Genomic DNA, 21860 nt, shown 5'->3' with positions numbered 1-21860 from the left:
CACACACACACACACACAGAGTGCTAGCACTGAATGAGAGGCACTGGAATGAGAGCAGAGAGTACTTCCTCATACTCAAGGAAACGTTCAGATGGAGCCCTGCCCCGGGCCTTAGTGTGTGGCCTCCCAAAATATTTTGCCCATGCAGTGAGGGAGATGAGGAAGCCTAGGGCCAGGACGCAGGGGTGTAGGACAGGGAGCCTTCTTGCTCACTGGAGAGCCAATTGCCCATTGAGCATGGGGTCTGACCCCACAGTAGGACATCTTCTTTTCATTTGGATGGTTCATCTCACAGGGTGGCCCTGCACACCCCCAATTCCAAAGTCAGACATATACCAGCTTCCACCAAAGTGCACCCCAGGGCTTGGTAAGGGTTTACTCACTCTTGGAACCCAAATCCACAGCATCTTCCTTGGTCAGGGTTGGCTTACCACCTTGATGGGGAGGAAGGCAGATTTTCTGGGGAGGTGGTCAATCTTGCATTGACATCACCTAGCCCCACAAACACAGGTCATATTTTTAACGTGGGAAACAAATATTTTTAAAAAAATTTTTTTTTTCAACGTTTATTTATTTTTGGGACAGAGAGAGACAGAGCATGAACGGGGGAGGGGCAGAGAGAGAGGGAGACACAGAATCGGAAACAGGCTCCAGGCTCTGAGCCATCAGCCCAGAGCCTGACGCGGGGCTCGAACTCACGGACCGCGAGATCGTGACCTGGCTGAAGTCGGACGCTTAACCGACTGCGCCACCCAGGCGCCCCGACGTGGGAAACAAATATTAAACCAATGTCATAGGTCTACATGATCTTATTTTGCTAAAAGGAATTTAGATGTTTTTACTGACCACAGTTAGTTGAATTCTATAAAGGGTTGGCCCTGGTGGGAAGACAGTCATGGGCTGGTGAGGCCCAAAGGCTCTGACTCATCTTCAGGGTGATGTCCCCTCTAGTACTGGGGACCTGACTTGTGCACAGTGAAGCCGTGTCTTGGTGCATCCAAAGGCCAGGGGTGGAGACTATGGATCCACTGGATCCACTGGTGAGGAGTGCTCGAGTACAGAGCCTTGGCAGAGTGAGCAGTGGGAGCCTCCGAAAAGCACTTTTCCTCCAGTGCACCACTGGCCACTTAGTATGTTCTGGGCCCTGAGGATGCACCGTGCGTGTGTTGACCAATTAAATAGCCATGGAAGTAAGTGAGAAGGTAACAGATGCACCAGACACAAGAGCCAAATGAAGGAATGACAAATGGTGCCGTGAACTCCTGGGACCGAACCTCACCCAGTTTAGCGTTTGTGCATCACAGATGCCGTACCTTCTTGTTTAACCAGTAACTGCAGATTCCCAAGGCTTAAACTGCAGAATAAGCTTAACGTAGCACAGAGGACACCAGATGGTTGATATTGAGGCTCTTTATTTCTGACCACTGCTTTACAACCATCCATTCAGGGATAACTCCCACATCTACCTCCCAAACTCGAATCTCCCTCTAGAAATTCAGATTAATACTTCTAATGCTCTAAATGCGTCTCCCCGAAGATCCCATTAACTCCCAGGTCAACATCCCCCCCTCCCCGGTCACCCTTCCTTTCGCTGCTTACATTGGGCAGGTGTCTCAAACTGTGGCTTCTGTGTTCTGTCAAGAAACACTTATGCCTGGGCTTCAGCATCCAAGTGCCCAGAACGAGGCCTGGGATACACGCATCCAGCTACACAGGCATGTAACAGGGGCAGAGAATGGGCTCCGGGTCATAGAAGGTCCTATCGCCACAATGAGGACAGGGGTTGGCACTGAACCAGACCATGCTAGGCCGCCCCAGCTCCTGCAGCATCTGCTTCAGCCTGGCATGCAGGTGGGCAAGCCTGCCCAGGTGGAGGGTGCCACGGACATCCTCGTAACTCTCCAGGGGGGCGGGATACAGCACGTGACTCAGCTTGCTCAGCCCGACGGTGTGGTGAAGCAGGTCCTCCAGGACAGCTATGGAGATGGGGTTTCCACAGAAACTGAAAGTCATGAGCTGCGAGCAGTGGCTCAGGGCAGGCAGGATGGCACTGAACTGGGAGTCCATGATCCCACACTCATCTAAGTCCAGGTCCTGGAGGGTGGCAGAGGCTCTCTCTATCAGAACTTGGAGGGGCCCGGCACTCATACAGGTCAGGTTGACCCCACTGAGACCCAGGTCCTTCAGCTGACTGACGTTCAGGTGCTGGGACAGATGCGTCAAGTCTGATTCCGAAAGCAGGCAATTAGTTATTGACAGAGTCTCCAAGGGGGTCTTCAGGCAGCTGGGAAGAGACAGAGCAGTTAGTTCTAGGGGATGGAGGTGGCAGGCGGAGGGACGTGGGGATGACCCAGGCCTTGAGGGAAGAGAGGCCCACTCCACCAAAACCCAATGCGTCACAGACAATGGTCAAGCCCCAGGATGCCGAGTGCGGAAAAAAGGCACTCAAGTCAATCCATATTTCAGTGGAGTCCTTTCTCCATCACTTATGTGCTGGGTAACTTGGTCAAAGTGAACGAAACCTCAAACATCCCCTCTGCTGGCAAGTGGAGCACAGCACGCCCTTCAGAGGTATTGTAAGCACAGATCAATGGAGAACGAGAGGCACTCAAAAGGGAAGCCCGGCCCCGTGTCTCAAGTAAGGAAGGGAACCACTGAAATCTAGTACTGGGCCACAGGACTAGAAATGCTTTCAACTCAGGCTTCCTTCTGGCCGCTGCTCAGACCCGTCGCTGGGACCCGTTTGCATGAGGCCAATGGGAAATGGGCATGAAGGGCTAACGCGGGCAAGGTCTGGCAGCACGCAGCCCAAAGGATCTGACTTGACACCGTTCCGCATTTCTGCTCCCTCCCACTCGTGCCCAGAATCAGGCATCTCCTCTGGATGTGGACCCCAGAGCAACCCTTTACTGCCAGGGATGGGAGGCAGGTTTGGAGGGAGAGGCTCGCGTTGTCAAAGCTGCCGAGCACAGAGCTTGCGATCTGAAACCTCACATCGGGATACGCTTTCCCTTCATCAACTCCCTCAGGTTTAGTTATTTTTTTTTTTAATTAGTTTTGACCATCATCATTCAGGCATCGTTTTCTCAGGAAGAATTCTCAAAGGCACACTCACCTGCCCCCAACCCCCCCATATACAGATTCCTAGTGAGGAGTCCCTTCGAGGAGTGTGTATTTTAGTTCATACCTCCAACCTTCATCTGGGAGGTTATGTGACAACATGCATGGGGACGTCATGGCCGTGTGTGGACCTTCAGTGACTCCTGCCCTCCGGCACTGTCAAACGGCAGGCACGCGGCAGACGCCCCTTCCTGTTTACTGGAATGAAAAAGGGCTTGTGCCCGTCTGCCAAGAAACCTCACCATCCCTCACCTGAGCACTTGGTCCAGGCGGTCCTTAAGGAAGGAGATAGAGTCCAAATAGAGTTCCTCAAGGTAGTGCAGCCTGAGGAACTGAGAGGTGAACTGGCTGACACACTGTTCCTCCTTCGTGGGGGTGGAGTGGGCAGACATGTGAATGTGGGAGAGGAGGAGCCTACGCAGATTGCCCATCTGACCCAGGTGAGGAGCAAACTTCCCCAGGGTGGACAGTTTCCAGGTACAATTCACTTCCAAATCCTGGATAGAGTCCAGCTGCACCATTTTCAGGATCTTCTTAATGTTCTGCATCGGCATGGCGAAAATCTTCAGCTTCTTACAGCACAGGTGCAGCAGACCTTTGCCCTGCTTGACTTTCCGGATGAGGTAGGCGAGAGACTCATCAGGGGTGCCTTCTTCGAGGCAAAGATCGATAAGCACCTCCACAGGAGCCAAGGTCTGCTTGGGCCCTGGCCTGCAACTATCTACTTTTTGCCTCTTCTTCACGGGCTGGGCCACCTCTGGCTCCAACAGGGAGTATATACTGGCCCTGGTCCCAGACCACACGGTCCAGAAATCCTGATGAGCATTCTTCCGTAAATCCAGCACCTGAAGTTTCCACCTCCTGCAGGGAAGATGGGAGACAGACCGAGAAGCTTTCAGATCAACGGGGAATACGACCATGAGTCTCAGAATCCAGGCGAGGCCCAGACATCTGGCCTGTACTTTTAGTCCATACTCTGTATGTCGGTGTCTCCTTGGGCTACTGAGATCCTTCCCGCTCCCCACTTGTAGCACCTTTAACTGCCATGAAGAAGGGTCAGGCACCTGCTTCTTTGGTCACCTCTGCATCTCAATCAGCTCTATGTGTGCACAGCCTGTTCCAAGAGTGACCCCAGCGATGGCACCAAGACAGCTCTGAGCTTCCTCACTGGCACCAGCAGAAGCCCCTGGCCTACCCTGTGGCCCTGTACTCTCCCTGACCCCAAGCAAGAGCTGGGACCCCGAGGGCCTCTCAAGCTATGGGATCACCCTCACCTGGGCCGAGGCTCCTGGGCAAGCAGGACGTCGAGTCCATCCAGCGCAGCTTGAAAGATCTCCTGGTGAGGCTGCTGCTCCTTCATCAGGGCCCCCAGAGGAAGGCAGGCAAAGGGCCAGGCCTGCACCATCGCCTTCAGGGTCTCAGTGTACCTCCCAGTGAAGGCCGCTGTGAACAGCGGTGGGAAGAGCTCCATGGGCAGCACCTCCAGAGCAGCGATGGCCAAGGCCTGGTCCTTCAGCAGGCTCTGACCTGCCAGATCCACGAGTCTGGGTGGGGCCGGGAGGCTCATCCTGATGAATCTGCTCTGAAAAGAATCCTGGCGAAACATCCAGGGAACAAGGCTAAGTATGAGCAACCCCATTATCCCTCCAGCCTTGAGAGAAATGAATTCAAAGCCAAAATCACTGTTCTGACAATAGCTGGGGAGTCCTCGGTTTACCCCAGTTCCATTCTCTGCTACGTGGCTGCAAAGCCACAGTTCTGCCTGTGCGGGAGCCAGAATGAGCATCTTACCAGGCCTTGATGGGAGAACAGATAACCACTGGCCCCATCCTTTTTTGAGAAAAGTTGATGATTATAACCTGAGGACTGAAAGTACAGAGGAACAAGGAATGCCACGTGGCCCAGCATAACCCCCTCCTCAGCTCTAACAATCAACCCAGACGGGAAAGATTAAAGAACGTCCGTACAGTAAGTACCATTACGTCCTTTAAAAAATTTTCAAGTGTAAAAGTGGCATAACAATGTTCTAAAGCATGTGGTAGTTGGAGATGAAAAAAATACACTATTCCCCAAATGATTTTATTATGTCTCTCCTACAAATAAGAAAATTACCATTTTGTTTAGAGAAACATTTTGTTTATAGCTCATATTGAGAACAAAGCCTCCACTTCTAAAAATACTCTATGGAGTATTTTTTTTTCCTATGGAATATTTTTCAAGCTTTTAGTTTATTTTTCTAAAAAAAAAGCTCTAACTAGTAAAATCACAAAACAATAAATTTTATGAACTATAATTGCCAAACACGAACTAAATGTTTAAAATTTAAAACATCATCAAAAAAGTCCAACTAACTAGATGTCTTTCATTTCCCAAAAAAAAAGCTATTTGATTAAGAAATATTGTAAATGTCTGTAAAATGGCCTAGACACCAAAGCAGAAATCAAAAGGTTTGAGATTAAGGCTAAACTGTATTCCGAGGCAAAAGCAAAGCCTACTTGTTCATACAACACGGCTGAGGGCAGTGTGATGGCAGTGTCCCAGCCTGCGGCTGCTGCCTCCCCACGATGGGGCATGGCGCAGGGGACCATCGGCTCGGACTTCAGGCGGCACTCTACTGCTCCAGACCTCTGGGTCTCTCGGCTGGCTCCTCAGAAGCAATATTATAGGCCTTTCTGGCCTCACCCCCCCTTTTCAAATTCTAGCTAACATTTCAATTTCCAACTGAAAGCACAATCTTATCACTGGATCTCCATCCAGTTAATCCAGATTGGGTTTCTGACTTTCTCTATACAACTGACTGAATCATATGCCCCATTCATGAAAGAAAAAGAAAGAAAACCAACCTGGAGGTACACTTGGGGGAGTTTTGGCCACATCACAAAAATTCAAATGTTCGAGTTAAGACAGCTTTATTCAGACAGTGGTGTTGTCCCAAAAGAAAAAAATAAATAAAATAAACTTCCAGAATATCACATAGGCACTTAAACTTTGTATTACCTAAAACCACAAACTGTGTGTCTATTCACAAAGGAACAGTGGTACAATTGAAGAATTGCTGGTCTTCCATATTTTGACGGTCAAGGCTTCCCTGAAGGAGTTCAAGTCAGAATTACAACCAGGGGTTGGCCAGAAGAAGGGAGGGGCTGGGTATTTGAACAGTACTGGCAACCAAATCGGGGACAGGACTAGTCCAATTCTGACAGCCACTGAGGGGTGAAGGCCGTGGGCTCTTTGGGGTCTTAGAGGCAGGGAGAGAAATAAGCGTGAGCTAAAACACACGTAGCCTTGTCATCAAGAAGCTGCCACCAGAAGACTTTCTCTTTAGGCTCAGGTATCCTCTTCCAGAACCTGACTTTTCAAAGGCCGATCAGGTCTAGGCATTTCACGGAGGCCTCGGCCCTAAATGTGATCTCCAAAGGCCCCTTCCCAGGTATATATTGACAACTGCTGTTTCCTCAATCCTAGGAAACAACTAATATAAATGCAACTTCAAAAAGCTCCTTGTGGCTCTGTCCCTAAGCTTCTTAGTTACTCCCATTCTGCTGGGAAAGCACCATTAGGAACAGGAAAACTTTCCCCCACTCTCCATATTAGGTTTCGTGCACAAATACCAACACTTTTCCCTACAAAATTTGAAGCTATATTTGACATTTAAGGATCTGCCAAATTTAGAGATGATTCCCATGCTGGGCTGGATCACACATTGGTGGTTTCGGAACACACAGAGTGAGAACATCTCCCCCCATAAAGAATTCTCCAGGCTATTCTTTACTCCTTGCATGGTGATGCCCAAACAATTCTTAAATACTACTGGCGAGGAGACTGGGATTCTCTCCACAATGTTCTCCATTTTAGTATCTTCATGGAGACTGCTTTCTCCAAATTACTATTACCCGTCTGCATAAAATAGGGTTAAACTGGAATGTGCTCTCTTGGCATTTTAGCCACTAGGCAATCACCGCTACCAATGAGCTGTGAGACTGAAACTGGCAACAAAGATAATCGTAAATGTCCCTGATTATTGAGCTGTCACTGGACACAGAAATGGTGCTCTGGAACATTTCATCCAGTACCCTCAATAACTTTTGCAGAAAATTTAAAGTTCGCTGTAATTTTATTTTTAGCCCAGTGAATCCGGGACTCAACTCTACACAGGGATTAGCTTGGTAGACACCCTCAGAGGAGGCATTTGGATGGATCTGCCCCACCAAGTGATCAGACAATCTCAATGTTAGAGAGGCCTGATGACAGACTTCACCTGGACCTTGGGAAAATAGGAAAAATTGCAGAAGTCCAAGTATGGGAAGTGTCTGTGGGATCCCAGTATCCAGATCCAAGGGGGCAGGAGTGACCATTGCCTTCAGATCTAACAATGTTTAGTATGAACCAAACACTCTTCCCTTGTGAAGCAAGGGACACTCCTCTGTTCACCTCCACATAGATAGAAGCCTGTTGGACCAGGGGACACGCTGTGGGGTTGGAAGCAGGGACACCAAGAGCACATCTAGATAGACCGTCCTTCCTGCCCAGGATCAAGACTGGCTCCGGACAATTCCCAGGGCCAAGGCATGAATTTGAGGCATGTTCCTACTGCATCCTGGTCACCCGTTCTCATGGTCTTCATTTGCTACACAGGCCAGAGCAGCCCCTGGGCTCATCAGGGTGGGTGCCCTGCCCCCACCCCTTCTAGTCAACAGAATTCCAACTAGGATCCCACAGCATCTACCTTATTGGGGTCTTTAGAATGTTTCTGTGCCAACTGGGCAAGCCCGCTCTGTGTCCCTGGCACGTGAGCCCACCTCTCTTAGAGCCTGGGGAGTGGCTACAATGCTGGGGAACACCTTTCCATTGGTATCAACGGAAATCAAGGCATTTTCCTCAATTCTACTGAGCACTATCTTGGAGGACATGACAAGCCACAAGGTGAAGAAAGAAAATAAGCCCAACTGTTTTTCTGGATCCAAGAGGCCCCCAGCAATGCCAAAAGACACTTCCTGAGTTCCAGAGAAAGACCCCAACTCCACTGGTCTTCAGGGGTGCCAGGCTAATGAGAAGTTGGGAGCCCAGTCCTGATACAGGGGTCAGTCCCTCTCAGGCTTTCTTGAGGACGCCCTCGGGTAGACAAGATTCCACATGGCATCCAGTACATCTTCAACATTTTCCCCTGGAGTCACACCTCTTATTACCCTGAAATATTTTGCCTTCTGGGTCTTTTTAAAAATTAAAGGTCTCTCTCTTGGCCCTCCCTGCCCCTTCCTGTACTCAACAAGATCTGGTTTCACTTCAAATCCAGAGACATCTAGACCTAAACACGGGATTGTTCCTTTCTTCCTTGCCAGTGAGGACCTGTCCAACGTCCAGGTCACTCTGGATCTAGCCAGTTAATTCTAAGGAAGTGTTTCTGGAGGCACAGTGGGGGAGGACTCATTCCAGACTGGTGGCAGGAGAAGGGACTAAAAAGGAAAAGGCCAAGAGCATCCCATGTGGGGCCCAGAATGGAGGGAGAGGAGGAAATGACAGTATAACAGGAGGCCAGGTCTTCTGGCTCCCACAGAGCTGTGTCCCTTAAAGGGTGTCTGAAACCACCTAGAGACACTGTGCGCCTGAGTAAGGTGCCAGTGGCTGTGTGTGTGTGTGTGTGTGATAATGTGCACGCCTGCATGTCACTGCAGACCAAGGGCACAGAATCAGACAAATGGAGAGTATGGGGAGAGGGAGAGAAAGTGGCAAGCCAATTCCTGCATGCAAAGGTGACAGATTTAGAGGGAAGGTGAGGGCCCCAGCCTCGGCATTCAGCCCTTGGGCTGCTCCTTGGGATTTTGCTCTTCAGCCTCCTTACCTATCACAGCTCAACTGACTGAGATTTGTGCTTTGTGGGGGGCAGGGGGGCAGCGAGAGAGAGAAAGAAGGAGAGAGGAGGGAGAGAGAATGGGGTCTGGAACTGTGTCCCTGTCACCAAATTGACCCTTAAATCTTTATTTACTTTTTATTTTTATTACAAATTTTTGTTGATGTTTTATTTATTTATTTATTTATTTATTTTTATTTTTTTTAATTTTTTTTTCAACATTTATTTATTTTTGGGACAGAGAGAGACAGAGCATGAAAGGGGGAGGGGCAGAGAGAGAGGGAGACACAGAATCGGAAACAGGCTCCAGGCTCTGAGCCATCAGCCCAGAGCCCGACGCGGGGCTCGAACTCACGGACCGCGAGATCGTGACCTGGCTGAAGTCGGACGCTTAACCGACTGCGCCACCCAGGCGCCCCCATGTTTTATTTATTTTTGAGAGAGAAAGAGAGAGGGCGCAAGCAGGGAAGGGTCAGAGAGAGAGGGAGACACAGAATCCGAAGACAGGCTCCAGGCTCTGAGCTGTCGGCACAGAGCCTGACGCGGGGCTTGAACTCACAAGAAATGACATCATGACCTGAGCTGAAGTTGGACGCTCAACCGACTGAGCTACCCAGGCGCCTCACGACCCTCAAATCTTGGACTCCAAGCCATAAGAAGGTCATGGTAGCTCACAGTAAAGCCAGATGCATCAGGCTATCAGGCACTTTCCACTGGGATTTGTTCTACTGGACAGGAAGCAATGATCCTCGGGGTTCCAGGGACACTGGCCTCACGCTTGGTGGGAAAAATCCCCTATGCCCTAAGTTGAGGCCTGACAGGAGGCACTGGAGCATGTTCACAGGGATGTCTCCGGACCAGCTGGCCCCTTGCCCCATACCCAGACACATCCTCTCTTCTCAATCCGTGATTTACTCAAAAACACTTACTGAGGGTCACGGATCTTGCATTCTATTGAGTAAGCAAATGAAAAAGCAGCAAGCTGAAAAATAAGTTAATCACAGGTTGACTTTGCTTTGTGTGGTAGAACAGGGCCATAAAAGTGACCATGCAAGATGAAACTATGCAAAGCCACCTTAACAATTCACAGGCAAATTTATGGCTTTTCTGTGACAATTTAAAAATTATTTTTTGCTAACCCATTAAGAATTCCCTTCCTATCAGTTACAAGTATGTTAAGAAATGAATAAAATAGTAAAACTACTGTTTATTTAGTACACTGATTTTAAACACTAAAAATTAAATCCCTTCTCTGTAAAAAAAAAAAAAGTATCAAAAGTGGTTTTAACATTGCTTATGGTTCTTCTCCTATAACTTTTGGTACAGAGTGAGCATCTTTTCTGTGCCCTGGCAAACTATCATGCTGCCTTCTAAGTTTGGGGAGGCTTCCGATATCTTATCCTTCGTGTTTTCAACGCCATGACATATTTTTGAGAGAATTCCTTTCGTGTGAAGGTTTTTGCCAGGATCAGTTCCCCCGGGGTATCCTCAACCCTTTGTCATAGCTGTAATCTCCCTTTACACTTCTGCGGGAGATGGGGACTGTGCACTTGAAGCTGGATTCTCAATCACAACGATGAGTAAAAAGAATTCCTCGTGTTTGGTAGAACTCAGGAAGTTACCAAAGCAGTTCACTTTTCTAGCCTCTACTTTCTCAAGACATAAAATGTCGGGATGCTTAGGCAGCTCAGTGGGTTAAGCATCTCTTTCTTTCAGCTCAGGTCATGATCTCACGGTTGGGAGATCGAGCCTTGTGTGTCGGGCTCTGTGCTGAGCATGGAGAAGTCACCTGAGAATGGGAACATTCCACTCATGGGGTCAGCAGGTCTGTACCAGCTGAGTCTGTGGGCCCTGTCAGGCATCCAGAAGGATGGGTTGGGGAGGGGTGCAATATTCCCAGGAAGAAATCTGCAAAGGCCTGAGCTCACTGTCTAGAGGCACCTCCGCTCAGCAGCTCTGTCTCTCTGGTTGAGTCAGGCTCAGAACAACTCCTGCGAGAACCCGTCTCTCCTGCACACCCTCGGCAGGAGCAAGTAAGAGAATTCACTGATGGGGTGTCACCCACGGGATCTGAGGTACAGAGGCACACGCAGGTCCCTGCCACATGTGAAGCAGGGGATAAGAAGGGGGGCCCAGGGTGGCGCTGGTGCCACAGGAAGTAGACCTCTGCGACATCTCCACTGTGGCCCGGGTTCTGCTCTGCTCATCCTCCTGGCACTCTGCACAGGTGAGGGACACTAAGGAGGGGAGACATTCTGGTCGCCCGGGGCTGACCCTTCTCTCCCCCTCCGCCCCAATCTCCTCTGGAATCATGGCTTTCACCTTGACCTCTCCTCTTTGCAGGTCCTCCTCCTCTCAGGGTCCTGGTCCCAGCGTGTTCTGACACATACACTCTTAGTATCTGTGGCTCTGGGACGGAAGGTCATCATTTCCTGCTCTGGAGGCCACGGTAACTCTGGGTTTATAAGCCAGGTGTCTTGCTATCAAGGATGCCCATGTGCTGCCTGACACAATGCATGAGGTTGTCCGGGGCCTCCGTCCCTTCTCCAGTTTCAAGTCAGGCCATATGGCCTCCCTGATCTTGGGATTTGTCTGGAGCACTAACTGGGCACTATTATTGTTCTCTTTCAAGGAGTTTCCCTTTACCCCCAGTGGCCCAAGCCCACAGGGCAGTGAGACCAAAACTTCCCTGGGCTCACCCACTCCGTCCCTGCTTGACACCTAACAGGAGTCAAGTCTCTAGGGTCTGATGCCAGCCCTGCTCCTGCCCCCAAGCAGAGGTTGTGAAACATTACCGTGGCTTTGGGAATGGAGCCCCCAGCACAAGACAGTTCCTTCTAATAAGAAAGCAACAGGACAAATGCTCCACTGGGGAAATGACTGGAAAAAAATAAAAGCTCCTTCTGCATCTTCCTCCCCTCTTGAGCAGCCTCAAGATGCAGACTCCATCCAGCTCCTCCAAGATAAGAACAGAGGTAACAACAGGGCTTTTCCAAACACCTAAGATGGTTCAGGGGGGCGGGGGGGGGCAGCTTACCTGAAGATGTCTTCTGTCCACTGTGGTCTGGCTCAGACCGGCCTCAAGGTCCTCCAATACTTGGTGTCCCTGGTCTCCTAACGTCTCAGTCACCTGTTATCTACCCAAGTCTGAGAGCAAGAACCAAAACGCTCGAGAAACAAAGAGGCTGTGTGTTAACACGTGTATTGAGCAAGCCACGGGCTCCTATGAAAATCTCAGCGAACACTGCTGAGGAAATTGAATACTTGAGACCCGGTCCTGCCCGATGGGGGGGGGGGGGGAAGCCCTCTAATCTCCAAATCCGACTACCAATTTCTCATGAGCTGAACCAGAGAACAATCTGGAGTGGCAGACCCTGTGGTCAGTCAAAAGCAACCCTTCCCGCGAAGACACAGACCACGTTTCTGCCCCTTCTTCTGTCCCCCCATACCCTGGCACTTCCAGAAGGGCCAGATTCCTAGAAAAGCCACCCCATTTCAAGTGCATACCCATCCAGCTAATGAGATCAAACAATAAACGCAGACGCCCGAGTTCGATGAATTATTACGTTTGAGACTCATAACCACGGCCACTTTTACGAAGCAGGTGGCGTAGCCTGACCTGAGCCAGAGCATGTTGTTCGGTCTTCACTTCAACCCTCCGTTTTGATAATTCACTTTTCAGATAAAAAATAGGGGCGGGAATTGGTGGAGGGGGAGTGCTAACCAGCGATTAGTCCAAGGTCACCCTAAGAGAAAGCGGAGGATCCGGGGCTTGAACTTACGTTTTCTGCAGACCGCGCACTGGGCCACGAGGTCTCCCGCGCACAGAGGCTGGAAGGAAAGGACGCGCAATGACTCAGCAAAACTGCACTGAGCTCAGCCTCCGCAAACAGCCTTATCTGACCAATCCCGGTTTCTCTTTCCTTCCAGGGCAAAATCTCACGAGATCTTAGGATCACGAGTGGGGTCGCCCAGGGAGTCCAGAAGGGGTTTATTTTAATGAGCTAGAGAGGATGCAAGATGGGGAGGGGTGGTGCCTGTGGCCACGCCCACTTGGCTGCGAGGGGGGAGAGTGGGGGGCACGAGAGTCGCGGTGGGGGATGAGAGATGGGGACGATAAGGGTGGGTTCCACGGGGTATGGAGGGTCGGATGCGGTAAAGGAAGTGGGGGATGGGGCTGGAGTGGGATGAAGGAGGCCTTTGGGACGGAGGAGAGGCTCGAGGCCTGGAACTCCCCACCCCGGAGCGGGATGTGGGGTGCCGGGGCCCTGAGCGAGGCTTCTCGCCCCACTCCCACCTCCTTATCTAGAAAACATGTTTTGGCCCTTGGCCACTCCAATGTCTCCTACTCCCTGGACTTTACCGTTTATGTAACCCCTGCGGCAGAGGAGACCCCAGCTGGGGTTTGATTAGATCGTCCTCTCTCTGGGGTGTGCTTTCTTCAGTCTCCCCCCACCCCCCGAATTTGGTTTTCCAGAGCTTTTTCAGAAGCCAGATTCTTGGGTTTGCACTACTTACCTCCCCCAGTCCTCGGATGATCTCAGCTTTCACTACTCCTAAATGTAGGCTTCCTCTCTTTCAGCAACAAATAACTTTTGATAAAGTCAGGACTAGACCAGAAGGCTGAAAATGTGGGAGGGCGGTCGTGAGAAGCGGGGAGGTCAAGGCCGCCGAGGAGGGATGGATAGGCACCGCCCGGTACCGGTGGTCTGGTGGTCGGCGTCTCTCAGCGCTGTGGCCCCTTCACCCTTAGGATTCTGCGTCAGGGGCCACCAGGGGGCACTGGGGATCTGGCAGCCCGAATGGTTACAAGACCTGTGTTTCCAAGGCCGGTGTCTGGTTTGAGCACCTGCTTCCGGTCAGTCCGTTTGGGAGAAGAAAAGTCGGGCTTCTGGGGAGATGGCAAGACCCAGATGGTTGAGGATCCTTTCCCGGTGAAAAGAGAGGGGTTAAGAGCAAAGCGGAGGTAGCTTGTACTTCAATTTAAAAAAAGAAGGGGGCGCCTGAGTGACACAATCCGTTAAGCGTCCAACTCCTGGTCTCGGTTTCGGTTCAGGTCGGTCATTATCTCAAGGTTACTGAGATCCAGCCCTGCAGGTTCTGGTGCTGGCAGCACAGAGCCCGCTCGATATTCTCTCTCTCCCTCTCTCTCTCTCTCTCTCTGCTCCTCCCCTGTTCACCTTCTCTTTCAAAATAAATAAACTTTAAAAAAAAGAAAAGGAAGTACAAGGGGTGCCCGGGTGGCTCAGTCAGTTAAGTGTGGGACTCTTGATTTCGACTTGGGTCACGATCTCAGGGTCGTGAGATCGAGCCCTGGCTCCATGCTGAGAGTATGGAACCTGCTTGAGAGTCTTTCTCTGCCTCTGTCTCATTCTCTCTCTCTAAATAAATAAATAAACATTAAAAAAAAAAATAAGTACAAGGGGGAGGCCCCATGCCTCCTTCACACTGGCCTAAAGGACTATACCTCCTCACACTTTGAGATTGTGTTTTTTCTGGAAAGGGAGGTAGGGTCGGGCATTGTGCCTTGGTCATGTAGAGGGTCCTAAATCTGTTACCACAGGCCGCAGGAAGGTCCTGGTGGCTGAGAGTAACAGGGAAGTAAAGGCTGGGTGGTTTTTGTGGGTCTACCTTGCCATTCCCCCAGATATCCCTATGCCTGTGAGGTATAGCAGAGCTGAAGAGAGTGTGTGAATACACAGGTGCATGCAAATGAGGTCATTGCCTTGATTCCCATTGGATCTACTGTAGTCATCTAGAACAGAGCTAATTTAAAACTCAATTTTTTCGTGCTTGGATCTGGAGACACTCAGCCTCTCCTTCCTCTGGTCTTCTGCACTCCTTCAACAAACATTTGTCCTTGAGTGCTACTGATGCAACCCTCAGGCAGATATACTCAGTCTCTGGCTCATTAAGTTTAGGACGAAAACTGAAAGAAAAAAAAAAAAAGACCCCAAAACAAGAACACCATTGTTTTAAAGTGGCAAGTTGTAACTAACTCTCTGAAGAAAACAAAGGGGCTGGTATGCAAAGTTACAAAGGCTGGCAGGCTCCTCCCAGTTGCTCAGGAGCCCTGAGGCCTGATTGCTGTTTTGGTGTTGACTGCAATTGATACACTGAAAAGATGAGGTCTGTAATAATTGAAAGCAAAGTGCAGATCACATGATTGATCATACAATGCAGTCCTCTTCACATAAAATTAAAACATGAATATTCCATTCATTCATTCATTGCTTCAAGTAATCTTTATGAATGTTTACAGTATTCCTGGGAGGAAGTGAAAGTTACATGGGCTCCACCTTTTGGGAGACACACAAAATAAGCAGGCCAAGGTGTCCAGAAGATGGTCAGTAAAATAACACTGGGTATATTAAAATACCTTTCTGTATTTATTGGAACTTTTTCTATCATATTTTTTTCTTGACCAGCGATGAAAATAGAGCTATTTTTATTTTAGAACTACGAAAAAAATAGAGGGAAACTCACTAGAAGGCCAAGTGCTCACTGATCCCTGGAGGTGGTACTTCTGTAGCTCCAGGCCCCACAGATCCGGCCTCCAAGTAATTTCTTGGGAAGAGGACTTAGGTCCCCCACACCTTTCCTGCCTGGGGCAGGTCATCTTCATGCTCCTCTGGGTGCTAAGCCTCAGGGCCTGGGGCAGAGGAGGAATTAAGAATTATCAGAGTTCAGGAGCAAACTTGCATGGAGAGCCCCCTTGCATCTCAAACTATGCAGAGGGGGTAAGAAAGTCTTGAGTGCCCTGCCCGAGTATTGGGGTCTGAGGAGGAAGAGCTCTGGGGTGTCTTCACCATGGCCTTGGCTCCACTTCCCTTCCCTTCCCCGCCTCACTTAGGACACAGGTGAGTGTCCTCAAGGAAGAGGTCATGTGGGTGCCTGGACTGACGCTTCTCTGCCTCTTCCCAGGTTCACCTGGGTCACCTTCTCTGCATTTCTCCTCCCTCTCTGCGTCCTGGGCCCAGTTCTTCCTTGACCCAGCCTCCCTCTGTGTCTGGGACTTTGAGACAGATTGTTGCATCTCCTGCACAGAAGCAGCAGCCATACTAGAACCTACAACCCTGTCTTCTGGCACCAACAACGAGCGGGAATGGCCCCCATGTTCCAGATGGATGCTGTGAGTCCTCTGCCTTCAGGGATTCCAGCTCTATTCTCAGGCTCCAGGTGTGGCAATACTGGGTCCTTGACCTTCGCTGGACTGCAGCCTTCGGGCGAGGCTGATTATCACTGATAGTCATAGCATTTATCTGCGGTGCTCCAAGCCCACTGGGAATTGAAGCTTAAAAGATCAAAGATGAAAACTATTAAGGATGAAGATTAAAACCTGCAGTGTTCCAGACCTTTAAACCAACCAGGCAGTCAGGCTGTGATTTCTCCTGTCCTTTCCGCTCATCACCCTAGGGGCGTAGGTGCTTCAGGAAGGGGACCCCATACAATTCCTGTTGCTCTTTATGATGATGTGGGAAAGAAAAACAGTTTCCCAGGGGACAAAGCTTCGCAAAAATAAAAGCTCCCTCCTTCCTCTGGGCCTTGGGATGCAGACTGTCTCCCTCTTCAGTGGTAAGACTATGGGAAGAACAAGGGCTTCTCATTGGGCTGAGACAGTTCAGGGACCATGTCACCCGAATACATCCCTCTGCACCTCAGTATGGGTCCATGGGTCCGGGCACTCCTGCACTCAGCAACAAAAGTCTCCCTCCATCTTACCTGTCTCTACCTGGTTTGGACCAAAGTGACCCAGACGATCCAGGTATTATTATCCAGTTTTCCATTGCCGGGTAGTAAACCACCATGAATCTAGTGGCTTGAAACAATACTCATTTATTACTCCACTTCCCTGGATCAGTTTAGCAGGGTCTCCTGCTCGGTGTCTCTCCAAGCTGAAATGAAAGTATGGTGGCTGCTGCATTCTATTCCAGTAGCTCAACTGAGAAAAAAATCTGCTTGCAAGTTGACTGGCAGAATTCATTTCCTTGCTGCTTTGACTGAGGCCCTGGCTTTCTGAGGGCCTTTGGCTGTCGGTGTTTCTGGTTTCTAGAGGTGGCCCACAGCATCCTGCCACATGGCTCTCTCCATAGGCATGGCTGTGTGCTTCTTCCTGACCAGCAGGGGGACCTCTTTCCAGTTTGCTAAGATGGAATCTCTAAAAAATATATTATTCTACTTTTATTATGTATTACTTGTATTTATTATATTACATATAATATGTAGTAATGTATAAGATATTATATTTTTAAACATAGTGTAGTTTACACATAATGTTATATTCGTTTCAGGTGTGCAACATAGTGATTTGTCAACTCTATACATTTTGCTCTGCTCACTACAAGTGTAACTGCCATCTGTCACTGTACAAGACTTTTACAATACCCTACTGTATTCCCTATTCTATACATTTCATCCCCATGACTTATGCATTGCATAACTCGAAGTCTATATACCTCCCACTTTCCATCACTGATTAGCCCCTACCTAGCAACTACCAGTTTATTCTCTGTATTTTTGTTTTTTGTTGTTGTTGTTTTTTCCATTTGTTTTGTGTTTTTAGATTCCTTGTATAAGTGAAATCATATGATGTTTTCCTTTTTCTGTCTGACTTATTTCACTTAGCACAACGCCCTCTAGGTTCATCCACGTTGGTGTAAATAGCAATATCTCATTAAGAGGGAATCTTACAGCACATAATGTAATCACAGGAGTGACATCCAGCCATGTTTTCCATTTAATGTAACCTAATCAAGGAGAGACATCTCATCACCTTTGCAGTGCTTATTGAGTAGAAGCAAATCACAGATCTTCCTAAATTCTAGGGGAAGAGATTATGCAAAAGTCATCACAGGATGCATCCTCTACTGTCCTCAAATAAGGAGACTTCCAATCCTATTTTTAAGCTCAAATCCATTGTCAAAGCCTCTTGTGAGAAACCTCAGCAAGTTTCACTATGGGAATACCAAGAGGTAGGAGACTTTGTTCTTAAGCTTTCAGTGTCCCTGCTGTCATACTTCTCTTAGTTCATGGGCATCAACCAGGGGAACATTTAGGTGACTGACCATTCTTCTGCCCCACACTAGCCCCTCCCCTCTGCTCTCTGACCACTGCCCTAAAACCAGGCCTCACACCTTCATGCACTTCTTTCTTGGGATCGCTTCAGTACAAAGGGTTCCTCTGTGCCTCCAAACTCTGTGAGGGAAGTTTTTCTTTACACACTTCAACCAACGCAACATGTTGCAACAGACTTAGTGCAGAAGTCAATGTGCACATCCAACAGTTTTACAGTAAGCCAGACATTAAAAAGATTTGTGGAAAGGAAAAAAAATTCAATGCCTCATTTTTTTTTTCTAATCTTTGAATACAGTCCTATTTCATTTCATTGTACTTTGCAGATACTGGGTTTTTGGTTTTGTTTGTTTGTTTTTACAAATTGAAGGTTTGTGACGACCCTGCATTGAGCAAGTCTATCTACGTCATTTTTCCAATAGCATTTGCTCACTTTGTGTCTCTGTGTCCCATTTTGGTAATTCTCACAATATTGAAAACTTTTTTCATTATTATTATATTTTTGTGGCGACAGTGATTGCGACTCACTGAAAGCTCAGATGGTGGTTAGCTGTTTTGAGCAATAAAGTATTTTAATTAAGGTATGTACATTGTTTTTTTAGACATAATGCTATTGCACACTTAATAGACTACAGTATGGTATAAACATAACTTTCATATGCACTGGGAAACCAAAAAATTCATTTGGCTCTCTATATTGATATTTGTGATATTAATTTAGTGATAGTCACTTTATTACAGTGGTCTGGAACTGAACTGACAATATATCTGAGGTACGCTTGCATATAATAAAATACGTATAAATTATATTTATTTACCTGTGGTTTGCTTAGTATTGTTATGTATAATTAAAGTAAACATTTTAAAAATGTTTTTCAATTTTAATTAATCTGGTGAACATTGAAAGATGTTATCCACACGAACAAAATCTTTGGGGGTAACTCCATGATTTTTAGGAGTATAAAAAGATACTGGAACCAAAAAGTTTGAGAACAACTGACTTGGAACAGTTGTTTACAAAACAATAAAAACATGGCTTTTCCCAAGTGGTGAGATGCTTGGTGGTGATTCTTTTCTATTTATATAGTTATATTATTATTGAATCTCCTACAAGCCATGCTAATACAGAGTTTGTGAGTAGGGTTATGACATAACCTCAGGTACATTTCAAGGTCCCTATGGTTGCTATGTGGTTCTCGTGGGAGATCCTGGCTTGCCTCTGGTTTTGAGGACATCCTGGAGGTAGAACAGCAGGGCTTGCTTTTGGAGAGGATTCAGGTCATAAGGGTGAGTGAGGGTCAAAGGTAACACCTGGAACTTCATCTTGACCCCTTGACATTAGGAAGAATGAGAGAGAAGCAAATATGAAAAAAAATATCTAAGAAGTCTTCAGGCACCGTGTTAAATTTGCAATGTCTCCACTGTTAGGTGTAAAAAAAATAATCAAGTACAGCTAAGCACATACAATATAATCCTCTTCATATACAATCATAAATATATGTAATATTTATTTCCTTCTATTCATTCAATAACTAGCTAGCAATGCTTTCATGGACTTTATAATACTTTGGGGGTGCTGAGGCAGAGAATTATGAACACAGCATTAAAATCTGGGACTAATGAATTATGCCTAATTTATATGGGCAAACACTCTTTTGGATGCATAATGATGTGTCTGGAATATGGTCTCTAAAAGGGGAGGACTCTGGCAAGAATTTCTTTTTTAATTTCAATAATATATTTTATTATTAAATGTAGAACACATATTGGGTTACGATGAATTCAAAATATTACTATTTCAACATATAGTCAATATTTTAAACATCATTACTGTGATATTTTACCTTCATTCTTTTGGTACTAAGTCTTCTAAATCTTTCTCAGTTCATTGCAATCTCAGTTCATGGCTAAATTTTCATCAGTAATGCTTGATCTGTATTTAGATTTCATAAAATTTGGTTGAAAAAGTAGATTCATTCACATACTCAAGTTGCTCCAGACGATAACCGAATGGTCATATTTTAAATTTAAATTTAGATCGAGTTAAATTAAAAATTCAATTCCACAGGGTCACTAGATATATTTCAAGTGCTTAATAACCACGTGTGGCTAGTGGCCACCATATTGGAGATTGAGCCCCTGGGCATCTATTTATTATGTGCATCACAGCAGGTAAGACGAATGAGTCCGACACAACCGGTTTCCAAGGGTAGGGGAGAGGGTGGTAGTGTTGCTAGGACTGTGGCCTAGGAGAAGCCACGGCAAGCAGTGTGTTTACCTCTGTATGGCAAATGCAGCCACAATCAGGGACACAGCAAGGAGCCCTTGTTTGGGCACCAGGGTCCCTCACCACCATCCAGGGCTCTGCCCGGTCTCCTAGGGAGGGTGAGGGTTAGGCTCACTGGTGCTCTAAACTGCTCCTGAGATTTCAATGACAGGAAGAGATGAAGGAATGACTTACTATATAGATACATACCATGAACGTTTGTTTGGACTGTTGTGGAACCCCCGAATGAACTTGGACTTACAGTTCTGGAGTCCTGTGGTTTCAGCTCTTCTCCCTTGAGTAACCTCTGCTCAGCAGCTCTGTCTCCCTTGGGACTCTGCCTCAGATCTATTTTGAAACAGATCTTTCAACCATACCTTCCTGGCGAGGGTCCCAGGAAGCACAACATTTTGGAGGGCCCCAGACTCAGGGTCTGGAACCAGATAGGGCAGTGAAAATGGTCAAGGCTCGGTGAGCAGATAGGCATGAAACCCACTCTCCAGTCTCCATTCCAAAACGGGGCAGCCTGGTGGGATAAACAACCCCACCCAGGGCTGTCCTGCCCAGCTGTGGGCTCAGGAGGTGGGCTCTAAATGAAATACTCCATTGTTGATTTTGGGTGAACTTATTCTTGCTCAATTAGGGCATTGGTCCTAAACTTACCAAATATCTTTGTTTTTGTTTTCAAGCTTGGGGCTCGGTCTGCCCTGACTCAATGTTCCTCAGCATCCAGGGCTCTGGGACAGAAGCTCTGGAAGCAGCAGTGAGCCTGGGGATATCATGAGGTGTCCTGGCACCAATGAGGCCCAGGCACTGCCTCTAAACTCCAATTGATACTGTCGGTTCTTAGCCTTCTGGAATCTCGTACCATTTCTCTGGCTCGAGATCCAGCAGCCCAGCTTCCCTACCATCTCCAGGCTCCACCCTGAGGACAAGGCAGATTATGACTATGTGTCATATTTGAGCGCTGGTACTTAGCCCACCAGGGAATTGAGAGCAAACTCTGCTCTGAGCTCATGGGACTCTTCCCTACTCTTATTCCTGCTTCTTTCTGTACAGGGGCATTTCTGCTTCTGTGGCTGGGTTTCTCTCTGAATTCTTCTTCTGGCTCTTAATGAAGGACACAAGGAATCCTCTCTGGGTCACAGGTCTCTGGGAAAATAAGACCATCTCTGCTGAGTAACAGGGCCCAGAATATGGCTGCCATCCGATGCATGGAAGTCAGGAGCAGGGGACCCAAAGAGTCTTGTCTGGTGCATTCAAGATGCTCCAAGCACAAACTGATGGTTAAATTCCCCCTAAACCAACTGGTCCACAGGCGACACCCATGCATTCAACTTTGCTTTCACCACATTCTGTTCAAGATAGCCCTTTATTGGGGTCATTCTTCTGCAAGTCCATTGCCAAAGCCCTGGTAACAAGAAAGCCTTCAAGATTTGCAGAAGGAATAAAGAGAAGTGGGGACAGATGAGACCCTCCCTTTAGGGTCTCTCCTTTGACCTGACACTCCAACAGTACTTCCTGGGACAGAAATGGGGGAGAATTAGAGGGACA

General features: G+C 47.9%; 1 protein-coding gene, 1 long non-coding RNA gene and 1 pseudogene across 9 annotated transcripts in view; 1 reads left to right on the top strand and 2 right to left on the bottom strand.

Annotated features, from left to right (window-relative positions):
- Nucleotides 1–21860, bottom strand: part of LOC147575369 (uncharacterized) — a 473279-nt gene that overhangs the window by 155253 nt on the left and 296166 nt on the right. The gene's annotated exons all lie outside the window — the stretch shown is intronic.
- Nucleotides 1–21860, top strand: part of LOC147575371 (immunoglobulin lambda variable 5-52-like) — a 447861-nt pseudogene that overhangs the window by 142254 nt on the left and 283747 nt on the right. The window lies entirely within an intron of this gene.
- On the bottom strand, nucleotides 1396–14343 carry LOC112870218 (PRAME nuclear receptor transcriptional regulator). Of its 7 annotated transcripts, none has more exons than XM_086681992.1 (7): nucleotides 13487–14343; nucleotides 12751–12799; nucleotides 12006–12136; nucleotides 5964–6027; nucleotides 4395–4714; nucleotides 3373–3981; nucleotides 1396–2284 (listed from the first exon to the last, which is right to left on the bottom strand). In XM_086681992.1, exons 4-7 carry the CDS (start codon nucleotides 5994–5996, stop codon nucleotides 1708–1710), a joined length of 1539 nt encoding a protein of 512 aa, XP_086538118.1. In that variant the 5' UTR covers nucleotides 5997–6027; nucleotides 12006–12136; nucleotides 12751–12799; nucleotides 13487–14343; the 3' UTR covers nucleotides 1396–1707. The 7 variants fall into 7 exon arrangements, with proteins under 7 accessions (XP_086538118.1, XP_086538119.1, XP_086538121.1 ...); XM_086681993.1 differs by having other exon boundaries at nucleotides 12006–12115; XM_086681995.1 differs by lacking the exon at nucleotides 13487–14343 and adding an exon at nucleotides 9898–9950 and having other exon boundaries at nucleotides 12751–12913.

The sequence above is a fragment of the Puma concolor genome, chromosome D3 (assembly GCF_028749965.1).
Source record: "Puma concolor isolate L17-30 chromosome D3, mPumCon1.1.hap2, whole genome shotgun sequence".
Lineage (NCBI taxonomy): Eukaryota > Metazoa > Chordata > Mammalia > Carnivora > Felidae > Puma > Puma concolor.
The sequence above is the reverse complement of the archived record's forward strand: the minus strand, read 5'-3'. Positions and strand labels throughout refer to the sequence as shown.